The sequence below is a fragment of the Didymosphaeria variabile genome (assembly GCF_027946475.1).
Source record: "Didymosphaeria variabile strain IMI 356815 chromosome Unknown scaffold_4, whole genome shotgun sequence".
NCBI classification, from domain to species: Eukaryota; Fungi; Ascomycota; class Dothideomycetes; order Pleosporales; family Didymosphaeriaceae; genus Didymosphaeria; species Didymosphaeria variabile.
Genome location: NW_026611623.1, coordinates 1,144,100 through 1,164,218, shown reverse-complemented (window position 1 = coordinate 1,164,218; position 20,119 = coordinate 1,144,100). Strand labels below are relative to the sequence as shown.

The 20,119-nt window shown below is 53.4% G+C and overlaps 9 protein-coding genes across 9 annotated transcripts; 3 read left to right on the top strand and 6 right to left on the bottom strand.

Annotated features, from left to right (window-relative positions):
- Positions 1-208: 208 nt before the first annotated feature.
- Positions 209-1,388, bottom strand: N0V89_005268 (uncharacterized protein; the record flags this gene model as incomplete). Its single annotated transcript, XM_056214045.1, has 3 exons — positions 209-555; positions 624-1,270; positions 1,354-1,388. The coding sequence occupies 3 exons, from the start codon at positions 1,386-1,388 to the stop codon at positions 209-211; spliced, it is 1,029 nt and encodes a 342-aa protein (XP_056071312.1).
- Positions 1,389-3,910: 2,522 nt separating this feature from the next.
- On the top strand, positions 3,911-6,079 carry N0V89_005267 (uncharacterized protein; the record flags this gene model as incomplete). Its single annotated transcript, XM_056214044.1, has 1 exon — positions 3,911-6,079. The coding sequence occupies one exon, from the start codon at positions 3,911-3,913 to the stop codon at positions 6,077-6,079; it is 2,169 nt and encodes a 722-aa protein (XP_056071311.1).
- A 512-nt stretch (positions 6,080-6,591) lies between these two features.
- N0V89_005266 (uncharacterized protein) lies at positions 6,592-8,263 on the bottom strand (the record flags this gene model as incomplete). The annotated part of the gene is made up of 4 exons (XM_056214043.1): positions 6,592-7,229; positions 7,280-7,518; positions 7,565-8,072; positions 8,119-8,263. The coding sequence occupies 4 exons, from the start codon at positions 8,261-8,263 to the stop codon at positions 6,592-6,594; spliced, it is 1,530 nt and encodes a 509-aa protein (XP_056071310.1).
- Positions 8,264-9,009: 746 nt separating this feature from the next.
- N0V89_005265 (uncharacterized protein) lies at positions 9,010-9,913 on the bottom strand (the record flags this gene model as incomplete). Its single annotated transcript, XM_056214042.1, has 2 exons — positions 9,010-9,362; positions 9,421-9,913. 2 exons carry the CDS (start codon positions 9,911-9,913, stop codon positions 9,010-9,012), a joined length of 846 nt encoding a protein of 281 aa, XP_056071309.1.
- A 1,167-nt stretch (positions 9,914-11,080) lies between these two features.
- Positions 11,081-11,878, bottom strand: N0V89_005264 (uncharacterized protein; the record flags this gene model as incomplete). The annotated part of the gene is made up of 1 exon (XM_056214041.1): positions 11,081-11,878. One exon carries the CDS (start codon positions 11,876-11,878, stop codon positions 11,081-11,083), a length of 798 nt encoding a protein of 265 aa, XP_056071308.1.
- Positions 11,879-12,441: 563 nt separating this feature from the next.
- N0V89_005263 (uncharacterized protein) lies at positions 12,442-13,353 on the top strand (the record flags this gene model as incomplete). The annotated part of the gene is made up of 1 exon (XM_056214040.1): positions 12,442-13,353. One exon carries the CDS (start codon positions 12,442-12,444, stop codon positions 13,351-13,353), a length of 912 nt encoding a protein of 303 aa, XP_056071307.1.
- Positions 13,354-13,854: 501 nt separating this feature from the next.
- Positions 13,855-14,635, bottom strand: N0V89_005262 (uncharacterized protein; the record flags this gene model as incomplete). The annotated part of the gene is made up of 2 exons (XM_056214039.1): positions 13,855-14,349; positions 14,420-14,635. 2 exons carry the CDS (start codon positions 14,633-14,635, stop codon positions 13,855-13,857), a joined length of 711 nt encoding a protein of 236 aa, XP_056071306.1.
- Positions 14,636-15,455: 820 nt separating this feature from the next.
- Positions 15,456-16,637, bottom strand: N0V89_005261 (uncharacterized protein; the record flags this gene model as incomplete). Its single annotated transcript, XM_056214038.1, has 1 exon — positions 15,456-16,637. One exon carries the CDS (start codon positions 16,635-16,637, stop codon positions 15,456-15,458), a length of 1,182 nt encoding a protein of 393 aa, XP_056071305.1.
- A 476-nt stretch (positions 16,638-17,113) lies between these two features.
- On the top strand, positions 17,114-19,612 carry SSE1 (adenyl-nucleotide exchange factor sse1; the record flags this gene model as incomplete). The annotated part of the gene is made up of 4 exons (XM_056214037.1): positions 17,114-17,188; positions 17,240-17,271; positions 17,322-19,263; positions 19,313-19,612. 4 exons carry the CDS (start codon positions 17,114-17,116, stop codon positions 19,610-19,612), a joined length of 2,349 nt encoding a protein of 782 aa, XP_056071304.1.
- Between the last annotated feature and the right edge of the window lie 507 nt (positions 19,613-20,119).

Genomic DNA, 20,119 nt, shown 5'->3' with positions numbered 1-20,119 from the left:
CTGGACCACTTACTGGAGCACTGGGCCTCTTCTGGTCTCTATCACACTCCCGAACCAGAAAGCTCCAATCTACAAAGACCTGCCCGATCGCTCCTATGTAGCCGACGGACCAAAGCATCATGAAGAAAACCATCACCACCACCGCCCATAAGAGTCCGAGATCTGCATCCTCTTAGCGCCATTACGAACAATTCTCGAAGATGACAACTTACCACTTAACAGAGTGATAACGACTCTCCAACACCTTCGGATCGAAGTACTTTCCCGTCTTCTTCTCCAACGCATTCGCCACCGTGCCCCAGAACTCCTGCTCCACCGTGGCGACCGCCTCCATCATCAACCCAGTCATGTCGCTATGCTCGAGCATCTTTGCTTGCTCGCTGAGCGTGTCAGCGCACTTGTGGCGCAAGTTGTCGGCGAGATCTTGGGCGGCGTGCTCAGTATCGCGGACGCGCTTGCGGCCTCCGCCTGCGCCGAACTTGTAGCCTGAGGGCTTGTTGAGGGCGCCGGGGAGTTGAGCGGCTGGGTGGGACTCGGGCTTGCGGAGGTGCATGTCTGTTTAGTTCATCCTTAGTGTTCATCCTTATAATGCATGATTGGTGTAGTTTTGGAGTTTCACTTACAATCCTGAGGAGAGAACCCAATCTCGCCCTGCGCAGCCGCAATGCGAGGCGCATTCCGCACAAAGCGTGAGTACACTGCCGCCGATGTCCAGGTCTGGGGCTCGCCACGCTTCAAGCGCTCGTTGTTGAGGTGCGTGACGATTGCCTGCCATGACATGTGGTGCTCCGCGCGCATTGTCTTGATGGTCTGATTGTCAGGGTCCTCTTCGACGGTGCGGGTACGGACACGCATGCTCTTGCGTCCCAAGATGTTAAGATTCTTTTCGATCTGATGCTTGATGTCACGGGCACGCTTGAGGCCGTCGAGGGTCGCGGTATAGGGCAGGGGAGAGGAGCGGCCAGCTTCGGACAAGGATGCCATTGCAGCGTCGAGGAGAGGGTCGTCCTCGGACTCAGGCTCGAAGAGTGGGGATTCGCTGCGGGGGATGTGAGGTGGACTCAGTGCTTGGTCTAATTGGCGAATCAATAATTGCAAACATATCGGAGTGACACCAGGCGCATGTTTCTTACTTGGAGAATGATGGTGAGGGTCGTCATCGTCAGTGATCTCGGCACCTTCACCAGTGTACATCTCGCCATCATGGTCAACGTCCTCAAAGAGTTCGTCAACAGACTTGGCACGACGTCCAGCGCTATCGCTGTGTCCCCTATGGATAGGTAAGCATTCGCACAGGCAGAGTCGAACAAAAGCTCGAAAAGCGAATCGAGGGCAATCAAGACGCGCACTTACCGAAGTTCCGCAGCACTACGTTGCTGATACGACATCGTTGTACAACAGCGGTATTTGAAGATTATGTGCCGTTGCTGAAAGTCAGTATTTGTTGGTGGTGAAGTCGAGCGTCAAGGAAAGAAGCTGGTGGGCAAATTATAGACATTAAGCAAACGCACGCGCTCGGATCATCGCCCCGTGAACCAGCGGTCAACAAGATTCAAATCAACCCAACAAACAGCGTTGTGAACCGGCACGAGCAGACTATACACGCAGTCAGCCGCAGAATTCCGGGCAAGAAAATATTGACCACACGGCAATGCGGCAAGATGCAAACGCTTCATCCAAACTGATATCTCTTTACATTTAGAGATCTACCACTAATATGCCTCTGAAGCTCTCCATGACATGACGTCCATTATCCAAGTCGAACTTGTGATCCCGAAAGGTCGCCGCTCCGCCCAATCTCCTTCTTGCACCCGTTTGCACAAACGCTTCGCTACCGATTCATTGCCCACGTGGCTTTCGCTTCAGCCTCCCTCAACTTCCTCTCACTCTTTTCAGCGGGTGTTTCGGCGGTATGCGATGCGGAGGAGGTCCGCTTTGACTGCCAGATTGACTTTAGGAGCGACTTCATGGAGGTCATTGTTGATGTTGACCTCGTTGATTGTGCGTCATACTCTGCCATGGCGCTTTGAGAGTCCTTATCGGTAATGCTTGTCTGATGATTTGACGGTGACATCGTTACGAACTGTTTATGTGTCGAGTGGATGGATGGATGATGTGTCGTCAGGGTGGCAGCCTGGTGCCAGTCTGATGTTGTTGACAGTAGCAGGCAAGGTTTTCATATACTGCTGGGAGCTGTTCTTGATTTGCGAAGTTTTTGGATTGATTTATAAGGTGTAAGAGGTCTTGTTGACCAATCAATGTGGTAGTGTTATGAGATGAGATCTTTAGCACGCGGTACCGGACGACCACGCCCACCCTCTTATAAGTATGACCAATCTTCCACGAGCCTCGCATCGACTCATCGACTACCGCGCCCATCTGTCGCTTGTTACTAGTGCTGCATTTGGCACATCACAACACTGTGGACGCGCGCCCTTCATTCCAAAATAAGGTCCGACTTTCCAATTACACACCGCGCCTGTGGACCCTGTACCCGTCGCGCTTATTTGACTCAATGCCTAAATTGCAACGACAGGAGAAACTGCCAGCCACACGCGGCTTCTCGACCTGTTTAGAGACATAGCGAACCAAGAATTCTTGACCGGAGGTGGGGGCGCAGCGTATTTCGTGGAAGCACGAGGTTTGAGTCAACGTAAGCGCCGGGCGCTAGCCGTTATGGGAATCGGTCAGAGAGTCCAGCAGCCAGCTTTGATTGGCTCGGTCACTTTCCGCAACGCTCATTGGCGAATTCGACAGTAAGCTGTCTCGTATCGCTCGCTTTGCTCCTCGTCGTTCTTCACGATAAGTCTGGAAGATGCAGTTGACTCATCTTGAAAGCAATTGGATCAGTCGGAGTGTTCGGATTGAGGCTAGATAGAGACGGATTGTGGTCAGAATCGAGCACAATTGTACCTGGTTGTCACAAAGTAAGAGGACGATGTGGTGAACCATGACTAGCGTGCAGTAGTTGTAAGTACTCAAAGGGCGCAGACTAAGCCCGTTGGGCTCCAGAGGCGGTGCTATGCCTTAGGTAAATCAAGACTTAAATCATGAGATTGCTTTACAAATCTAGCGTGGACCAAACTGAGAAATGTTGGAGTTGCGGTCGAGCAACGACCACTTGGACATCCGTCCTTGTCCGTATGAGTAGGTGACGCCGTCCTCAATGTATTCTTGCACAAGCTAATTGTATGGTATTCGGTCAGGAGGACCAGGTCAGAGTATTACTCTTCACGACGAAGCAGATTCTGAGAAGGTGTTTCCAACTGATATTTATAAGCAAAACGCAATGCAAATTTGCTATGCGAAGGTGGGGAAAGCCGCAAGGTGCTGGAGGGAAAAGTTAGAAAGTGCGATCTGTATCCCGGGGAGCGACAGTTCTCTTTCCCTCATAAGTGATGGGACGATTTGGATGACAAATCCTTTCAGTGTCGTCAAGATTTAATGAAGGTCAGATGTACCTAACAATGCAGGGTCTCGTCCCTGACAAGAGGTTCGCCCTGTTTGAATGACTAAATCTTGTAATGAAGGATCCATTTGATGTTGTTAGATGAAGTGGGAAAGAAGGCTCTCTTCTTGGGATGTAAGGTTCGGAGGGACCAACCTGGCTCCGCACCTCGGCTTGCGGCATAGAAGCTCGATCCTCATTCTCAGGGCCTTCACCTCACCAGATAGATATAGTTTAATTGAATATATGAAAGACCAGGCACATATTCTGTTTCGGTGACTGAAGTGTGGAATGTTATGCTATCCAGACGTGGACTGATAGGAGGTTAACCCAACTGGGAAACGCGGTGGATTCGGCCCTTCCGCGGCAGCTAGACCCCCGCGACGAGTTCGGAGGTTCTGAGCAGTCATGCGACCGCGCCTATGGCATCCATCCGTCAATATGCCTTGAGTCCTCACGCACATGGACAGCGAAATCCGCGACGCCGACCGCGATCAAGCTTGCAATGAGTGTCGCCGGCGCAAGGCGCGCTGCGACAAGACGCTGCCTGAGTGCGGGCCATGCAAGAAAAATCGAAGGCACTGCCTCTACGAGCGCCATAGTAGAACGCCCTTGACGCGTAAATATCTCACCCAAGTCGAGGAGCAACTTCGACGCGCCCAACTCCAGGCAGCTCGTGCGGAAGCCCGCGCACACCGCGCCGAAGCGAGTCTACGCCAGCTGCAGCAGCTTGATGGCGAGAGAAGCGCAGACAACGGGTCCGCGGTAGCAGCAGCAGGCCACGATGCGCGCGAGGATGATGCCACACCGAACGACGAAGCACCCTTGGCTTTCGAAGGCCCGCCGTCCGGCTTGGACTACAGCTGGTCTGAGCAGACAACGGATAATGGACTTCAAGAGACGAATCCAGCCACGGGCGGGTCACAAGAAGATGAAGGCGCTGCCGATGGTATGGCTTCGTTGACGGTAGATGATCACGAAGCAGGCTATCTGGGCGTGGCTTCAGGGGCGGCCATGTTGCGGTTACTGCTTCCCGATGCGCATGCCTCCTACAAAAAGTCGGTTCTCCAACAGCCGCCTTCTGCTACTGCGACCTCCCTATCCGAACACTGGCTGCATACACCGCTGTGGGATGCGCTTGACATGGGATCTGTGGACTTGGACGCTGCTATCAACGCTTACTTTGGCCTGTACCACATCTCCTACCCGCTTGTTGAAGAGCACACTTTCAGGGCCCAATATTCCCAAGTCATACCCCGTCCATCCGGACGCAGCTGGCATGCCTTAGCATTCATGATAGCCGCCATTGGCCACTTCACAGCCGCCACAACCCCCACGGACACTGATCGACGTCTATTCATGGCTGCAAAATCCAACATGTCTATAGAGAGCTTGGAGATGGGCAACATCACTCTCGTACAGACACTGACGCTCATGTCCAACTACCTCCAGAAGCGCAACAAACCCAATAGCGGCTACAACTACCTCGGCCTTGCACTTCATATGGCCATGGGACTCGGTTTGCACAAGGAATTCCATGATTGGGACATTTCGCCTTTGAATATGGAGGTCCGTCGTCGTGTGTGGTGGTGCATGTGCGTCTTCAACATTGGCGCAGCCATCACCTTTGGCCGCCCTCTAGCCTGGCCGAATCGCAACGTGGAGATTTCGCTGCCGCTCAACGTGAACGACCGGGCACTTACCAATCTATCCCGTTCACTTCCCGATGAAGTAGACCATATCACAACATTCAGTGCCCTTATTATGCAGTCCAAATTTCATACGCTGACCAGCGACATCTATACTCGCGTTATATCTATGCCATTTCCATCGGCCACTGAGCTCATTCGGTTGGACGATACGCTGATAGGAAAGTGGGAAACCGCCGTACCATCGTGGTACCGCCAGAGCTCGCCGGTACCTCCCAAGTTCGCAACTGGTCATGCGATTATGTGGTGGCGGCTGTATAACTTCAGGATCTTGATCTATCGTCCTTACGTGATGCGTCGAGTGCTTCAAGCGAGGGCACCGGACAACGGTAATAGCAACGTTGTTCCACCCGCTGTTCAAGAGGCGTACAGCCGCTGCCTCAGGGACGCTGAGACAACTATAACCACTATCAGCGACTTCTGGGCCTCTACACCACCAACGAGGCTGGCTGCGTGGTATGCTCTGTATTTTCTTTTCCAAGCCTCACTCATTCCATGCGTCTGTCTTCGGAATGAACCCAATGCGCCCTCGTCAGCGAGCTGGCGCAAACAAGTCAACCAGACGCTGCATACCATGCAGCTCATCGCAACCCTAAATCCTAGCGCACAAGATTGTTACAATGTTATCCAACGTCTTTGCGGGCCATTTCTGCAACCGCAAGTCCACGATCAGGCGACCGGATCCACTCCCGACAGCACCACTCTCGCGAGTTACCCTCCATTGGAGTCCACTCAAGAATCGCCCCAGACACAAATCAACAGCGTCTACGCTATGATGTGGCCGAACGCAAACCCGGCTGACGTCGATGTGCTGATGCAGGATGGCCTATGGAACAACTTCTTCACTGGTATAGGTGATATGCCACAGCCGACGATGCCGCAGCCTGGGGATGCCGGAGCAACTCAATTCTCGTGGGACTGAAGACCCGGATTGATAATCACTCCGGATGCTATGCGGATCAACACATAGGTTGCCAGCATCAATTCGTTGACACCAACCTGTAACATTAAGAGCTGCTGCAACGGTAGATCCCTGGCCAACCGACCTGCCAGAGCACCCCTCTCGAAATACGTCGCAATGGTGAGCCACGGGCATACTTCGCGAACTCGCAGAACATTGTCCCGTGGAATTGGCTGCAACGTTCCACAGCTTATCGCGAGCAATGCATGCGTCAGACAGTGTTCCAGGCTACAGCGCCGTACTAAGAGCACACGTACGCTGATCCTCCCATGGAATGCCATGCATGGGCCGACCGTACTAAGCCTGCGGAGGTAACTTTGCAATCTTCAAAATAATGCGAACGACAGGCAACACAGCGAATCTTGTGATGGTACAGCGTTCTTCGATTCAAGTTCAAATATATAACACCCACCATATACTCACAAAAAGTGGAATGCTATCGACTGGCTCTGTTTAACAAAGGAATGAAATGCCTATGCTACCTCCTTGTGCTCCTTGTCTGCGAAGACCTGTTCCTTCTCCGCTTCCTGTACATCAACATGAGCGCTTGGTCCGTCAAAGATCTCAGCAATCTCTTCCAAGCTGCGACCCTTTGTTTCCGGGAAAACTATCCACGTAACGGCCAAGAAAACCGCAAGGAAGCAACAAAAAACAATGTAGTACTTCCAGCCGAGATTCTCCATACCGATTGGGTTAACGAAAGCAGCAATGACCAGCGAGCAATAGATCGACAACAGCTCACAAGTGATACCCTTGGACCGAAGCGTGTACGGAAAGATCTCCGTAGGGTACGACATGAGAAGTGGCGTATAAGCGATGTCGTAGTGGAAGTAGAAAGCGAAAAGACACACAACGACGACATAACCGGCGGCTTTGTTGTTTTCCTCGTTGTTGACCGCTGAACACGCTGTCCAGACAATGTATGAGATCAACATGCCAATACCGCTCCAAATGAAGAGGGTACGGCGACCGAGGCGATCAACAAGGAATGCCGCGCCGAGGGCGGCGCCGAAATTGAAGATTTGAAGAAGCCCGTTGATGAGCGTTTGATCGAATGAGTCGGTGATACCGATGGAGTCGAGGACAAGGGTGAGATAATAGCTGACAACACCTGCAAGCATGTTAGAAGCGTCTCACAATATATCAGATGTCAACCCATACCGATGCCGTTCCATTGAGCAAAAGCACCGAGGCACACCGCAATGAAAAGACGCTTGCGGTTTCCCGGGGTTGCGACCAATGAGCCCCAGTTGACAGTCGATGCAGCCCTTTCGTTTCGAATGGCCTGAACGATCTCACTAATCTCTCGATTCACGAGGGGGCTATCGTGATCTCCACCAGCGTGATACTTTGTCAGAATAGCTTGTGCTTCCTCGGTACGCTCTTGAGCTACAAGCCACCTATTCGAGTTTAGCAAATGCAATCTATGAGGTTTTCGCGGCTCACCTAGGAGATTCTGGCAGAGCCCAGAAGAATGCCAGCTGCAGTAGGGGATATCCAGCTTGGAGGATTGTGGGGACTCTCCAGCTCCAGTTATCTTGTCGTTTCTCGGTACCAAATGTCGTCCATGCAGCGAGAATCGCTCCCAGATAGTACATTGTCCAGAAAGCAGACGTGTACTTGCCACGGTGCGTGGGATATGCGAGCTCGGCGATCAGCATCGGCGATGGTTGCACCACGAACATGCCCGCCGCGCCGACAACAAAACGTGAGACGACAAATTGCGCCAGCGTAGTCGATGTCGCTTGGATGATAGTGGCTATGATGACTCCGATCAGACCACTGAGAAGCACAACCCGTCTACCATATCGATCTGACAGCACTCCGACAAAAGGAAGCACTGCGACGGATCCGATAGATTGGGCGGCGTTGATAAGTCCAAGCAGAGCTCCCGCGGGATTGCCAAAGTAAGTCTGCCATTGCTTCAAGGATTGGAGACCGTTCATCAAAGAGCCTGTTGACGGTCAATTGTAACATCTCCTTCGTGTGGAGGAACCTACCATCGTAGCCTGCTACCGAAGAAGAGAGCAACGGAATAAGCAGAATCAAATTCAGCCGTAACAGATGCGGTGTCTGAAACCAGTATCTATTTGTCTGAGGCAGCACCTCGGCGAGGGCGCGACCGACAATCTGTTCGTCCTTCATAACGATGATGACGATGAAAAACCTTGAATAAGGATGGAAAAGATCGCTGAGGATAGCCCAGATGCTTCACCTTGGGCTACAGCCTTTAATATTCCATTACAGCAACGCTTTCATTACTCGCGGCTGCGCCTAATCTCGCGCGTGTTGACTAACTCCACAGGTCGTTCGACGCGCGGGGTCCCCAGAACTTGCGCCGGGCTCCCCAGATTTCGCGCCATATTGCTGGGAATCGAGGTGCAGTGTTGACCGATTCCGCTACGTGCGGGCGACTGTCGCCCTCGTCTCGTGGTCGGCCTGAACCCGCCATCCAATGGGCGCAACGCACCGGGAAAGCGGCTCCGTGGAGGGACGTCACCACGCACTTGTTTCGCGCTTATATCCGACGCATGTACCACAGCGCGGGTAGACACGACCTGGTGAGACTGGATACAAGGTTTTGTATGCACGCATAGAACTGGGACTAACGAGGTCTCGCCATGGCGACAATGGCTTCATGTCAAAACACCGTGCACAGCCCCTGAATATTCCGATCTTGGTTCTCGGTCGCCGGCAGTCGACGTTCATTGCACGTGGAAAGATCGAGCTTCATCTGGCCCCAAATGTTATCATCTAGACGAGATTTGGAAGCACCCATTGAGGCGTTGCATAAACAGTGTAACAGCACACGAGTACAGTTTTGTGACCTCACACGTTCAATATCAAGATATATGTTGTCAACATAACTTGGATGAATCTACAGGACGGCGCTACCTGCAAGTGTAACCTCCATCAACCACAAGATCCGCTCCAGTAGTATATGTGCTCGCATCACTTGCCAGGTACAAGTACGCGGCCTTCAATTCCCTCGGGTCAGCGTCGCGCTTCAACGGCGTCAAGCTAAACCACTCCTCCTTCATCTCGAACGCACAATCTGCTGAGATAGCAGTGTCGATGTACCCAGGACTCACGCAGTTGACACGCCCTCCCCACTTGGCCCACTCTACAGCCAGCGACTTTGTAAGGTGGATCACACCAGCTTTGCAGGCATTGTAGCACGACTGCTCTTGCGGGACGTTGGCGGCATGACCGGACATAGAGGCTGTGAAGATGCAATTTCCGACTACGTCAGTATCAGCATCAAGCTTCACACGCTTTACAATAGCCAGAGTAGAACTTACAGCCCTGTTTCCTGAACACCAGCCCAGCCGCGCGAGCGCAGTAGTACGCACCGTCGAAGTCGATAGCCCGCACTTTATTCCAGTCCTCGACCTTGTCGTCCAGCCCACCTGCTTTCGTGGGGATCCCTGCATTCGCAATCATTATGTCCAGGCGGCCGAAGTCCTGAACTACCTCCGCGACAGCCTTCTCAACTGCAGCGTAGTCTTCCACAGCGACTTGGTACGCCTTAGTCTTTACGTTGAAGTCTGAAGCGATGGTTTGGGCGAGCGCGCTGGCTTTCTTGGAGTGGGCGTACCATATCGCGATGTTTGCTCCGGCTTCTGCCAGTGCGCGTGCGACCTCGTAGCCGATGCCGCCCGAGCCACCTGTTATTATGGCCGTCTTGCCGTCTAGGCGGAACATATCGAAGACGCTGTCTTTGAGAGGGGGGTTGGGGGCGCGGATGGATTGCCTAGTGGCGCCATTGCCGTTCGTGGTTCCGTTGGCGGTCATGTTGTGCGAAGGTTTGGAAAGAGATGTCAAACGGAAAGGGTTGGAAAAAGGAGGATATGGAGATGTAGGTAGTCAACTTGTGGTACGAGGGGTGTATATAAGAGCGCGACTGCGGATACTGCAATAACCTTCCAATTGCGTTGGGTCTCTGGATTCTGGAGCGGCACTACGCGTTTCCATTTTACATGCGGATGCTTATAGAGGGTCGCCCTCGTCTCGGGTCCCTAAAAGGGAGCAGCATTCGGAGTACTATCTACACATTTTCATCCGGGGATTCCACGCAGGGATCGAAATTTTTACTATAGGGCCACCTGTACCGAACTCCTCGGTAGATGGTCTCTTGGTCCCTAGCCATACGACTACTCGGACGTAGACCGAGGGCTTGGGGTGACCTCCCCCGATGTTATTGAATCCGATGCATTGGTGGATACCCTATCGCGTAGGCCTGTTACCCAGTATTTGGAAGTCAGATCGATCGACATTTGCAGACGCGGTGTCAGGTGATGGTCGGACCTTCCGATAGTGCACGTCGAAACTTATTTCTGAATCAGCGGACTGGATCTGGGATGGAGCTAAGCTTTCCTATCCCTTGCGACCTTGTAAGCGACAAGGTATGGCACTTTTGTTCGGCAGTACGCGCGAGAAGCCTAATGAGCTTGCTATGGTCTGCGAAATCAGCAACAACCTATGTTCACAGCTCACAGCGCAATATCAATCTGGGAATTGAGGAAGATTCGGTCTCACTCTGTATTAAGAGCATTTCGTCACTTGCGGTTGAGACCGCGAACGTTCTGGGAGTGATGGTGAGCCAGTTTGCCAAACTTCCTAATCGGGTAATACATCACGAAAGATGTCGAAGACTGTTTGGTCACCGTCACTTTTTTGACCACAGGTGAATGGCCCGTGCGCTATGGTCCATGCTTATCTTACGCACGCATTATCCGTGCGTCCCTATGATGCAGAACGATGGCAAATTATGAACATTCTAGGTGATGGTGAGCCAGCTTGCCAAACTGCCTAATCGGGCAGTAAAAAGTTTAGGTGTCGAAAACCTTGTGGTTCACCGTCACCTTCGACCAGGTGAATGGCCCGTGCACTGTGGCCCAAGCTCACATACCATCTCAACCGACGCCCTGTCAAAATGCATAGTCCACAACTGTCAATTACTCAAGGCAGAGTGTATCCTCCATCAATGACCAGATTCGTGCCCGTCATATACGAACTCGCCTGGCTCGCCAAGAAAACATACGCCCCCTTCAACTCATCAGGCTCACACATCCTCTTCGCCGGAATCATATCGAACCACTTCTTCCTATGCGCCTCCGGATGCACATCTAGCATATCCGTCGCAATAAAGCCCGGGCTCACACAGTTGACGCGCGCAAACTCGACCCACTCGACGCTCAAGCACCGCGCAAGCTGCACTACACCCGCCTTAGACGCGTTGTATGCGGCCTGCTTCTGCGGCACGTTGACGAGAATTGCGGAGACGGATGCGGTGAAGATCAAGTTGCCGTGGCCCTGCTTCTTGAAGATATTGCCCGCGGCTTGTGCAGTGTAGAACGCGCCGTCCAGATTAACCGCCATGACCTTGCGCCATTGCTCCTCGGTGTAGTCCTCGGCCGCGTGGTGATTTGCGATTCCCGCGTTCGCGACTACGATGTCCAATCCCCCGAAGTCCTTCGCGATTTGCTGCAGTACTGAGGCTATTTCTTCCTTGTTTTCGACAGATCCCTTGTACGCTTTGACATTTGCGCCGGTGTCTTTTGCGATCTGTGAGGCAATGGCGTCCGCGTCTTTGGTGGAGGAGTAGAGGATGGCGACAGAGGCGCCTGCTTCGGCGAGGGCGCGCGAGGCGGAAAGCCCGATGCCTCGAACGCCGCCGGTTACGGCCGCGATCTTGCCTTTGAGGGAGAAGTGGGTGGTTACAGGCGAAGAGGGGTTGGGGTGTGCAGCGAGAGACATCTTGGTGTATGTGAGGTTGGTCTAGGGATGGAATACCGAAGTTCCGTGACTTTGAAGAGAGATGTGAGTTAGAACGTGAAAGCTGTAGGAGTACACGAAACACAGCGTGTCATTTCACTTGACTACTTTTTTGTTCATACTGACGCCAATCCAGTTCGCGAGGGCGACGTGGAGAACTTCGGAGTGGGTGCACCCACGCCCTGCACGCGTCTGCACAACAACCCACCATTACGAAAACTAGTGGCCGGAGCACGATGATTCCTACAGGATGGAAACTCCTAACGGTCCTTAGAACACCACCACATGGCATTCGAAGCTCTAGGGGTCCACACATCGCGGGGTTCCCCCGCATTAGCGGAGGGGTCGATGGGTGACGCTGACCCTTAGCTACAGGAACCTCTACCCCTCGATGCGAGGGTGGCGCGTACGGAGAGACGCGATATTTGTTTACGATGGATCAGGAAGTTGAGATCGTAGACCAAGTTGTTTTCTCTCCTACCACTTCTCCCCTTTCTAATTCATCACTTTTCTTCTGACTCTGATCGATCATTCACACCTTCACAATGTCCTCCACAATCACCGAAATAAACCGCTCCTTCGTCCTCCGCGCCATCAAAGACGTTGCCTTTGAAGACCGGCCAATCCCCAAGCTTCGCGACGAGTACGAAGTCCGCGTCCACGTTGCTCAAACCGGCATCTGCGGCAGCGATGTCCACTACTGGCAACGCGGTCGCATCGGCGACTTCATCCTACAAAGCCCCATCGTCCTCGGCCACGAGAGCTCCGGCACCGTCGTCGAAACCGGCTCAAAAGTAACCAATCTCAAAGTCGGCGACCGCGTAGCAATCGAACCAGGCGTCCCGTGTAGACGATGCGATTACTGCCGCTCCGGATCCTACAACTTATGCAATGATACTATCTTTGCCGCGACGCCGCCATGGGATGGTACCTTGGCCAAGTACTACACGGTTGCGAGTGACTACTGCTACAAGATCCCCGACACCATGGACATGGAAGAAGCCGCCATGGTCGAGCCCGTTGCCGTCGCCGTCCAGATCTGCAAAGTCGCTTCCATCCGCGCCAACCAGACCGTTGTAGTCTTCGGCGCGGGCCCCATTGGCGTGCTTTCTCAAGCTGTGGCCAAAGCTTCAGGAGCAAAGAAGGTCATCGCGGTAGACATCTCGCAGTCGCGGCTAGAATTTGCGAAGAAGTATGCTGCGGATGGGACGTTTTTGCCTCCGCGGGCGGAGGAGGGGGTTGATCCGGTGGCGCACTCGGAGAAGGTGGCGAGGTTGATTAAGGAGGAGTTTGAACTGGGGGAGGGGGCGGATGTGGTGCTCGAATGTACGGGCGCGGAGCCGTGTATCCAAGCTGGCGTGAACGTTGCGATCAAGGGAGGCACCTATGTGCAGGCTGGTATGGGTAAAGAGGTGAGTCTTAGCATCCGGTTTCAACCCCCTGGAAAGCTGTGCTAACGAAGTCTGAAACAAGAACGTCGTCTTCCCTATCACGACGGCATGCATCCGCGCATTGACTGTCAAAGGCTCTATTCGATACTCGGTGGGGTGTTATCCTAATGCTGTGCATCTGGTGGCTTCGGGTAAGGTTGATGTGAAGTCATTGATAACGAACCGGTTCAAGTTTGAGGAGGCGGAGAAGGCATTTGAGTTGGTAAAGGCGGGGAAGGAGGGTGTATTCAAGGTTGTGATTGAAGGTGTTCAATAGTCTTTTGGATGCTTGAAGAGATACCACGTAGTACATTTAACCTTCCCTTCTACAAGTACCTATGTTCTTGATGACCGACGTCTTCTATACTATGCTCTGTTCAACCGTATACTTGCTTACTCCAATCTAACTGCTGAGCAAACATCGACACTCGAATCTCAGGTCTTTCTACAGGCCATTTACTGCGCCATCAGCACGCAATGCCATCAATGGGACTTCCAACCCAGTTCGCGAACGACAAATTCGATTCTTCAATTCTCGACAATAACATCCGGTTTGATCAACTTCCGCCTAATTAGGTCCCCATTCGGCAGATCATTCGCCTCCGCCCGCTCAACAGCCCTCTTTACATCCGTCTCAATCCCCGCCATCATATGCCTCCCCACCAGCCTCTCCAACACCACTTCCCTTGGTGTATCAACAAACCACTTCTCCTCGCACAACGCCGCTACCTCCCGCCACGGATCTTCGTCAAGAAGGGTGTAGTTTCCCTCTACAATGATCACGCGGGTCCATGACGAAATGGGGATGCCATTGGCTACGGGATCTTGCCTCGCGTGGTCAAAGCTAGGTGCGTAGAGGAACTGTTCTGGGGCTGAAGGGCCTGTTACGGGGAGGACTTTCAGAGATTTGACGAGGCCGAGAAATGCAAGCGCATTGAACGTGAAAGGGGCGCCACGGCGGGCAAATGCCTCCTTTGGGTCTGGCAACTGCGATAGTTCCTTTTGTGTGAGATGGAAGCCATCCTACGTCCGTATGGTCAGTTCACATAGGTACGGAGAACACCTGCGGCAGCGGAGAGTGTAGCAGACGTACCATGGCTACGACAGCTACATCGGTTATACCCTTTGCGGCAAGCTCCAGGAGAAGAGCCGCTGACACTGTTGATTTGCCTGAGCCGGGGACTCCTGCGAGGGCGACTAGGATCCGGGATGGTGGGGAGGAGGACTGCCGCTTGAGAAGGGCTTCGACGCGCTTGGCTAGATTGAGTATGGTCGCTGGGAGACGGTCTTGGGTGATCTCTTTGGCCATTGTGTCTCGAGAAGAATATTCTGATAATGAGGTAGTCTGAGTATTTGTGCTGCAATATGGAGTCGATCAGGCGGCAAAAGAATCGCTAGAAGGTTGGATGTATCTTCCACCTTTGTATGCAAGTTCGGAGCAATTGGAGTGGTATTGTCCGACGTTCATGGACATATTGAGACTGGAGCGTGGGTATCCGCTTTTTTCGGCGGACTGTCACCCTCGCGCCGTGCGCCGGTGCCCTACTCCGCACCATCTCACATCATCGGTCGCACTGTATCTTGAGTGGCCCCAGTGAAAAGGACAGCGCTGGAGGTATAGAGATAGACAGGTAAAGCAGCTCACCGATTCTAGACACCATATTTTGGCGGGTCATGCCCATGTACATCTGAATCACACACGATTGTGAAATCTATTCTTGATAGATATCTCCTTAAGATAAGTTTTGTTGGCGTGTTGATTAATGCTAACATACGAGGCTGGAATTGAAGTGGTTCGAGTTGTAAACAGGGTATATAACAGTTTGAGAGAGACGCAAAAAAATAGACAAGGCTTGTCGCATCCATTTACCACGGAATTTCCAGCCTCCGCAGGTTGCCACAGCTCGTAGATTTCCAAGAACCACCCTTCTCGGCGCAAGTTGCCAACGAGTTGGCTATGATGTCGATGATGCTGTAGGCACCGAGTGAGAGGCCTTGTGAGAATCGCCAGAACGACATATTGAAGGGGCCACAGGCGAATGAAGACTTGGGACAGCCGGCCTGATTCGGGTACCGGAGGCCCATGATAATAATTACCCGACTTGCTTCTGTCTCAAAAAGCATCCTCATCATGCGTCTACCATCTCTTCGTCACCTAGCGCACCATCGCGATTCTCCTTTTCTCTTGCTTTCGATCGCTTCGCATTGCGGGATCCAGCGGCCACATTGCTCACTGCACGCTTTCGCCGGCTCGCGCTAACGCTTTCGGATGATGGGGTTGACGATCTTCTGTTCACAGTGAGATCCTCGGATGAAAATATGCCAGTCCCGGTGGCTTCTTTGACTAAGGATGTGTAAAACTCCTGGACAGCCAACTCTCCTGCGCTTCCTTCGGGCGAATCGCTGTCGGCAATTGATACATCAGCAACATCAGGTGCCATGAGCTTGAGGCGGTCGGTAGCCAGGACGAAACTGGCGCACGATATCCGCGAGACCTGAACCTTTGGGTGGAAGATGTCCAGTGCAAGGTGTTTCTTCATGTAGGCGGCAAATGCAGCTGTGAAGGGCCTGCCTTTTGCATCTCGTAGAAGTTTGCCACGTTCTAGAAAGCCCGGAACATCGCGGCCTGCTATAGTCACGTCCAGGTGCCTAAGTAGAGTTGTGGCATTGTGGAAGGACAACTGAACTTGCAGCTGTCTGATAACATCCTCTACGGATTGGGTAGAGGTGCTGGCGGACAGGTGACGGAAGAAGGTCTCCAAGCTGGACGTAACGAAGGCTGAAGACAGTCTGAGTGGAACAACATGGGCATCAAAGCTGGTTCTGATGTAATTTACAAAGATGTCGCGGATCGCCAAGGGCATCTTGACCAGCAACAAGGGGAGCGAAGTGAAGCCACCAGGGGAGGAGGTGAGAGTCGGATCCCGCAGCAACAGTGCATTGTACGATTGTTTCTCGTAGTCCAGGGTAACTTCAATGCCCCGCGCCTGTTCTGCAGAGACGACGGTAGTCAACTGTGAGGCTTCGGGGTCTACCAGCTGGCGGTGCCTGTCGATCCACGCGTCTTCGTCGCCAATCATGTCCCAATCGCACTCTTGGAGCGGGCCCAGGTTTGGCAGCGCATCCTCTGTTCCTGCGAAGTCGACCTCAACCCCGCGCACATTGTCGCCTTTTAACTGTTCTCTCAGACGCTTCGCGTGCGTGGTTAACGTGCGGTCGTTCAACAGCGGCGCGTCGCCGTGGTGCAGGGGAGAGACGCGGTAGAGCAGGTAGCTCCTACCGTACAGAGGGTATGGAGGGACGTCGGCCATGGATAATCACACTGGATAGCAACGACAGGCAGCGCAAAGCAGCCCGTCAAGACGTCGCAGCAGCGGGGCGGGTCAGCGACGCAGGGAGCGCCAGACGGTCTGGGTCGGCGGCAAGGCTGATGGTGGTAATTGTGGGTGCGCCATGACGCAGGCGCGGATTGTTTTGGCGGGCGGTGGTTGTTGTGAGCGGAAAGCGGCTGCTGAGTGGTGGTTGGTGCCACATCCCGGCCTGTGCCACACCCCACTGCTAGTTTGCTCTGGTGTGCATAGAATTTCATAGAGCGCCAACGAATACTCGAGAAGCTTCTGCAGCAACTCAGCCCAGCGGACCCAGCAGCCCCAGAACGCGCTCAAAATTTCCACAGAGCTTGCCTTCTTTCCTACACGACACTTTGTAACGACCACGATACCCCGAACCGCACGCGTTTCGACCTGCAAACCTTCCTAATACCCCGCCACATCGAACACACACAAACATGTCTGTCGTGGGAGTAGACTTGGGGACGCTGAACACCGTCATTGCCGTTGCGCGGAATCGCGGTGTTGACGTGGTATGTGTACCTCCTCAAACTGTGCGTCGCATGCAGTGCTGATTGTCGCAGATCACAAATGAAGTCTCCAACCGCGCCACCCCGTAGGTCCTCCCACCGCTATCTAGAAAACTCGTACTGACATTGTTTACAGGTCTCTGGTAGGCTTCGGCCCCAAGAGCAGGTACATCGGTGAGGCCGCAAAGAACCAGGAGGTCTCCAACCTCAAGAACACCGTCTCTTCCTTCACACGCCTCGCCGGCCGCTCTCTCAACGACCCCGATGTCGATGTCGAGAAGAACTTTGTCTCGGCACCCTTGGTCGACATCAACGGCCAGGTCGGCGCCGAGGTCACCTATCTGGGCAAGAAGGAGAAGTTCACGGCTACCCAGATCACCGCCATGTACCTCACAAGGGTCAAGCAGACCGCCTCCGCCGAGCTCAAGCTTCCCGTCGCCGACGTTGTCATCAGCGTGCCCGCCTGGTACACCGACGCCCAGCGGAGATCGCTGCTCGATGCTTCCGAGATCGCTGGACTCAAGACCCTGCGCTTGATCAACGACACCACCGCCGCTGCCCTCGGCTGGGGTATCACTAAGCTCGACCTTCCTGCGCCCGAGGAGAAGCCCAAGAGGGTAGCCTTCGTCAACATCGGCCACAGCAACTACACTGCCTCGATTGTTGAGTTCAAGAAAGGCGAGTTGACCGTCAAGTCGACAGCCTGGGACCGCCACTTCGGTGGTCGTTACATTGACCAGGCCCTGGTCGAGCACTTCGGCAAGGAGTTCAAGGAGAAGTACAAGATTGACATCTTTGAGAACGCCAAGGCCAAGTTCCGTGTCCAGGCTGGTGTTGAGAAGTTGAAGAAGATCCTTTCGGCCAACACCGCCGCCCCCCTGAACATCGAGTCCGTCATGAACGATGTCGATGTTCGCGGTATGCTTAAGCGTGAAGAGCTCGAAGAGCTCATCGAGCCTCTGCTTCAGCGCGCCACGGCCCCGATCGAGCAGGCGCTCGCGGAAGCTAAGCTCAAGCCCGAGGACATTGACGCCATCGAGATGATCGGTGGTTGCACACGTGTTCCCGCGCTCAAGTCCCGTATCCAGGAATTCTTCGGCAAGCCTTTGTCTTTCACCCTGAATCAGGACGAGGCCGTTGCCCGTGGCTGCGCTTTCAGCTGTGCTATCCTTTCTCCCGTTTTCCGCGTTCGCGACTTTTCCGTACACGACATGGTCAGCTACCCCATCGAGTTCACCTGGGAGAAGTCCGAAGATATCCCCGACGAGGACACTAGCTTGACCGTCTTTAACAAGGGCAACGTCATGCCTTCCACCAAAATCCTTACCTTCTACCGCAAGCACGGCTTCGACCTCGAGGCCAGGTATGCGAAGCCGGAGCAGCTTCCTGGAAAGACAAACCCCTGGATTGGCCGTTTCTCAGTAAAAGGCGTCAAGGAAGACCCCAAGGGCGACTTCATGATCTGCAAGCTGAAGGCGCGTTTGAATGTGCACGGTGTTCTCAACGTTGAATCTGGATACTACGTAGAAGAGGTTGAGGTTGAGGAACCCATTCCAGAAGAAAAGAAGGAGGGTGACGTACGTATTTCCAGTTCTTCGTCTGCTTATTTCGACCCCCGTTACGATTCTGTCGATCCGAGTAGCGAGCAGCAGTCCGATGAGTCTTCTGAAGAGCGCCGCGCTGCGAAACGACGAAAATCAAATGCCAATGTTGTATCGCAAGCTTCTGTTTCTTTGCCTGTTGAAGAGGCGCTAACAAAAGATCGACAGGCAATGGACGTCGACTCCAAGGAATCCAAGGAGCCCCCGAAGATGCGCAAGGTCAAGAAGCAGCAGCGCAAGGGCGATCTACCTCTTTCAGCAGGCACCGCCGCCCTGGACCAGGCGAACAAGGATGCGGCGATGGAGAAGGAGAACCAGATGATCATGGAGGATAAGCTTGTTGCCGATACCGAGCACCAGAAGAACGACCTTGAGGCGTTCATTTACGAGCTCAAGGACAAGATTCTCGACGTTTACGCCGAGTTCGCCAACGACGACGAGAAGGCTAGGCTGAACGCTAAGCTCGAGCAAACAGAGGTAAGTTTCTTTATACCATGCCACTTGGACCATGCTAACTCTGTCGCAGGACTGGCTGTATGACGAGGGTGAAGATGCAACTAAGGCACAGTACGTCTCCAAGTCGGAAGACATCCGCTCGATCGCCGGTCCCATCATCCAGCGGTACAACGACAAGATCCAAGAGGAGCAAGCCGCCATCCGCAAGAAGCACGAGGAACAGGCCTCTGCTAAGCAGGCCGAGATCGAGCGCAAGAAGCGCGAAGAGGAGGCCAAGAAGCAGGCCGAAGCACCCGAGCCAAAGGACTCAGAGATGACCGATGCTGAGACGACGCAGAAACCGGATGAGGTCGAGGAGCCCTCGGCGTAAATGTGATGTTTGCATGGAAAGCGAGCGATAGAGGATGAACAAAAGCATTGATCGGAGTGGGAGTGATGGGTTCTCCTTCTTGGATCATGGGGGTAATTTTCAAGATTACTCTTTTGGCGATGCTAGCAAGCTATGACTGTGATTGTTTATGATAGAGTCCATAGATGCACGAATATGATTTCGATATGACCTTCACCACGCTTATCACTGTACGAACATATACACGTGATGTTGCAGTCTTTGCTCGACAGCTAGAGTGTAGCTCCACCCGCGTAGATGGAGCCCTAACCCACCATCTTAAATTTGATGTATTGGTACGACTCAGCGGAAGCGCATTACTTACTCACGTACGGTCTGCTGCTATTCGCAGGCGTGGGCTACCAACACCATCATTAGGGGTTGGCCTTTCTACGGTAGCGGTCCTCAACACACATCCGTCGAACGCACAAGGATGAAAACCGCCCAACCATGCAGTCTTATTGTGAAAAATCCTCCCTCACACTCCTC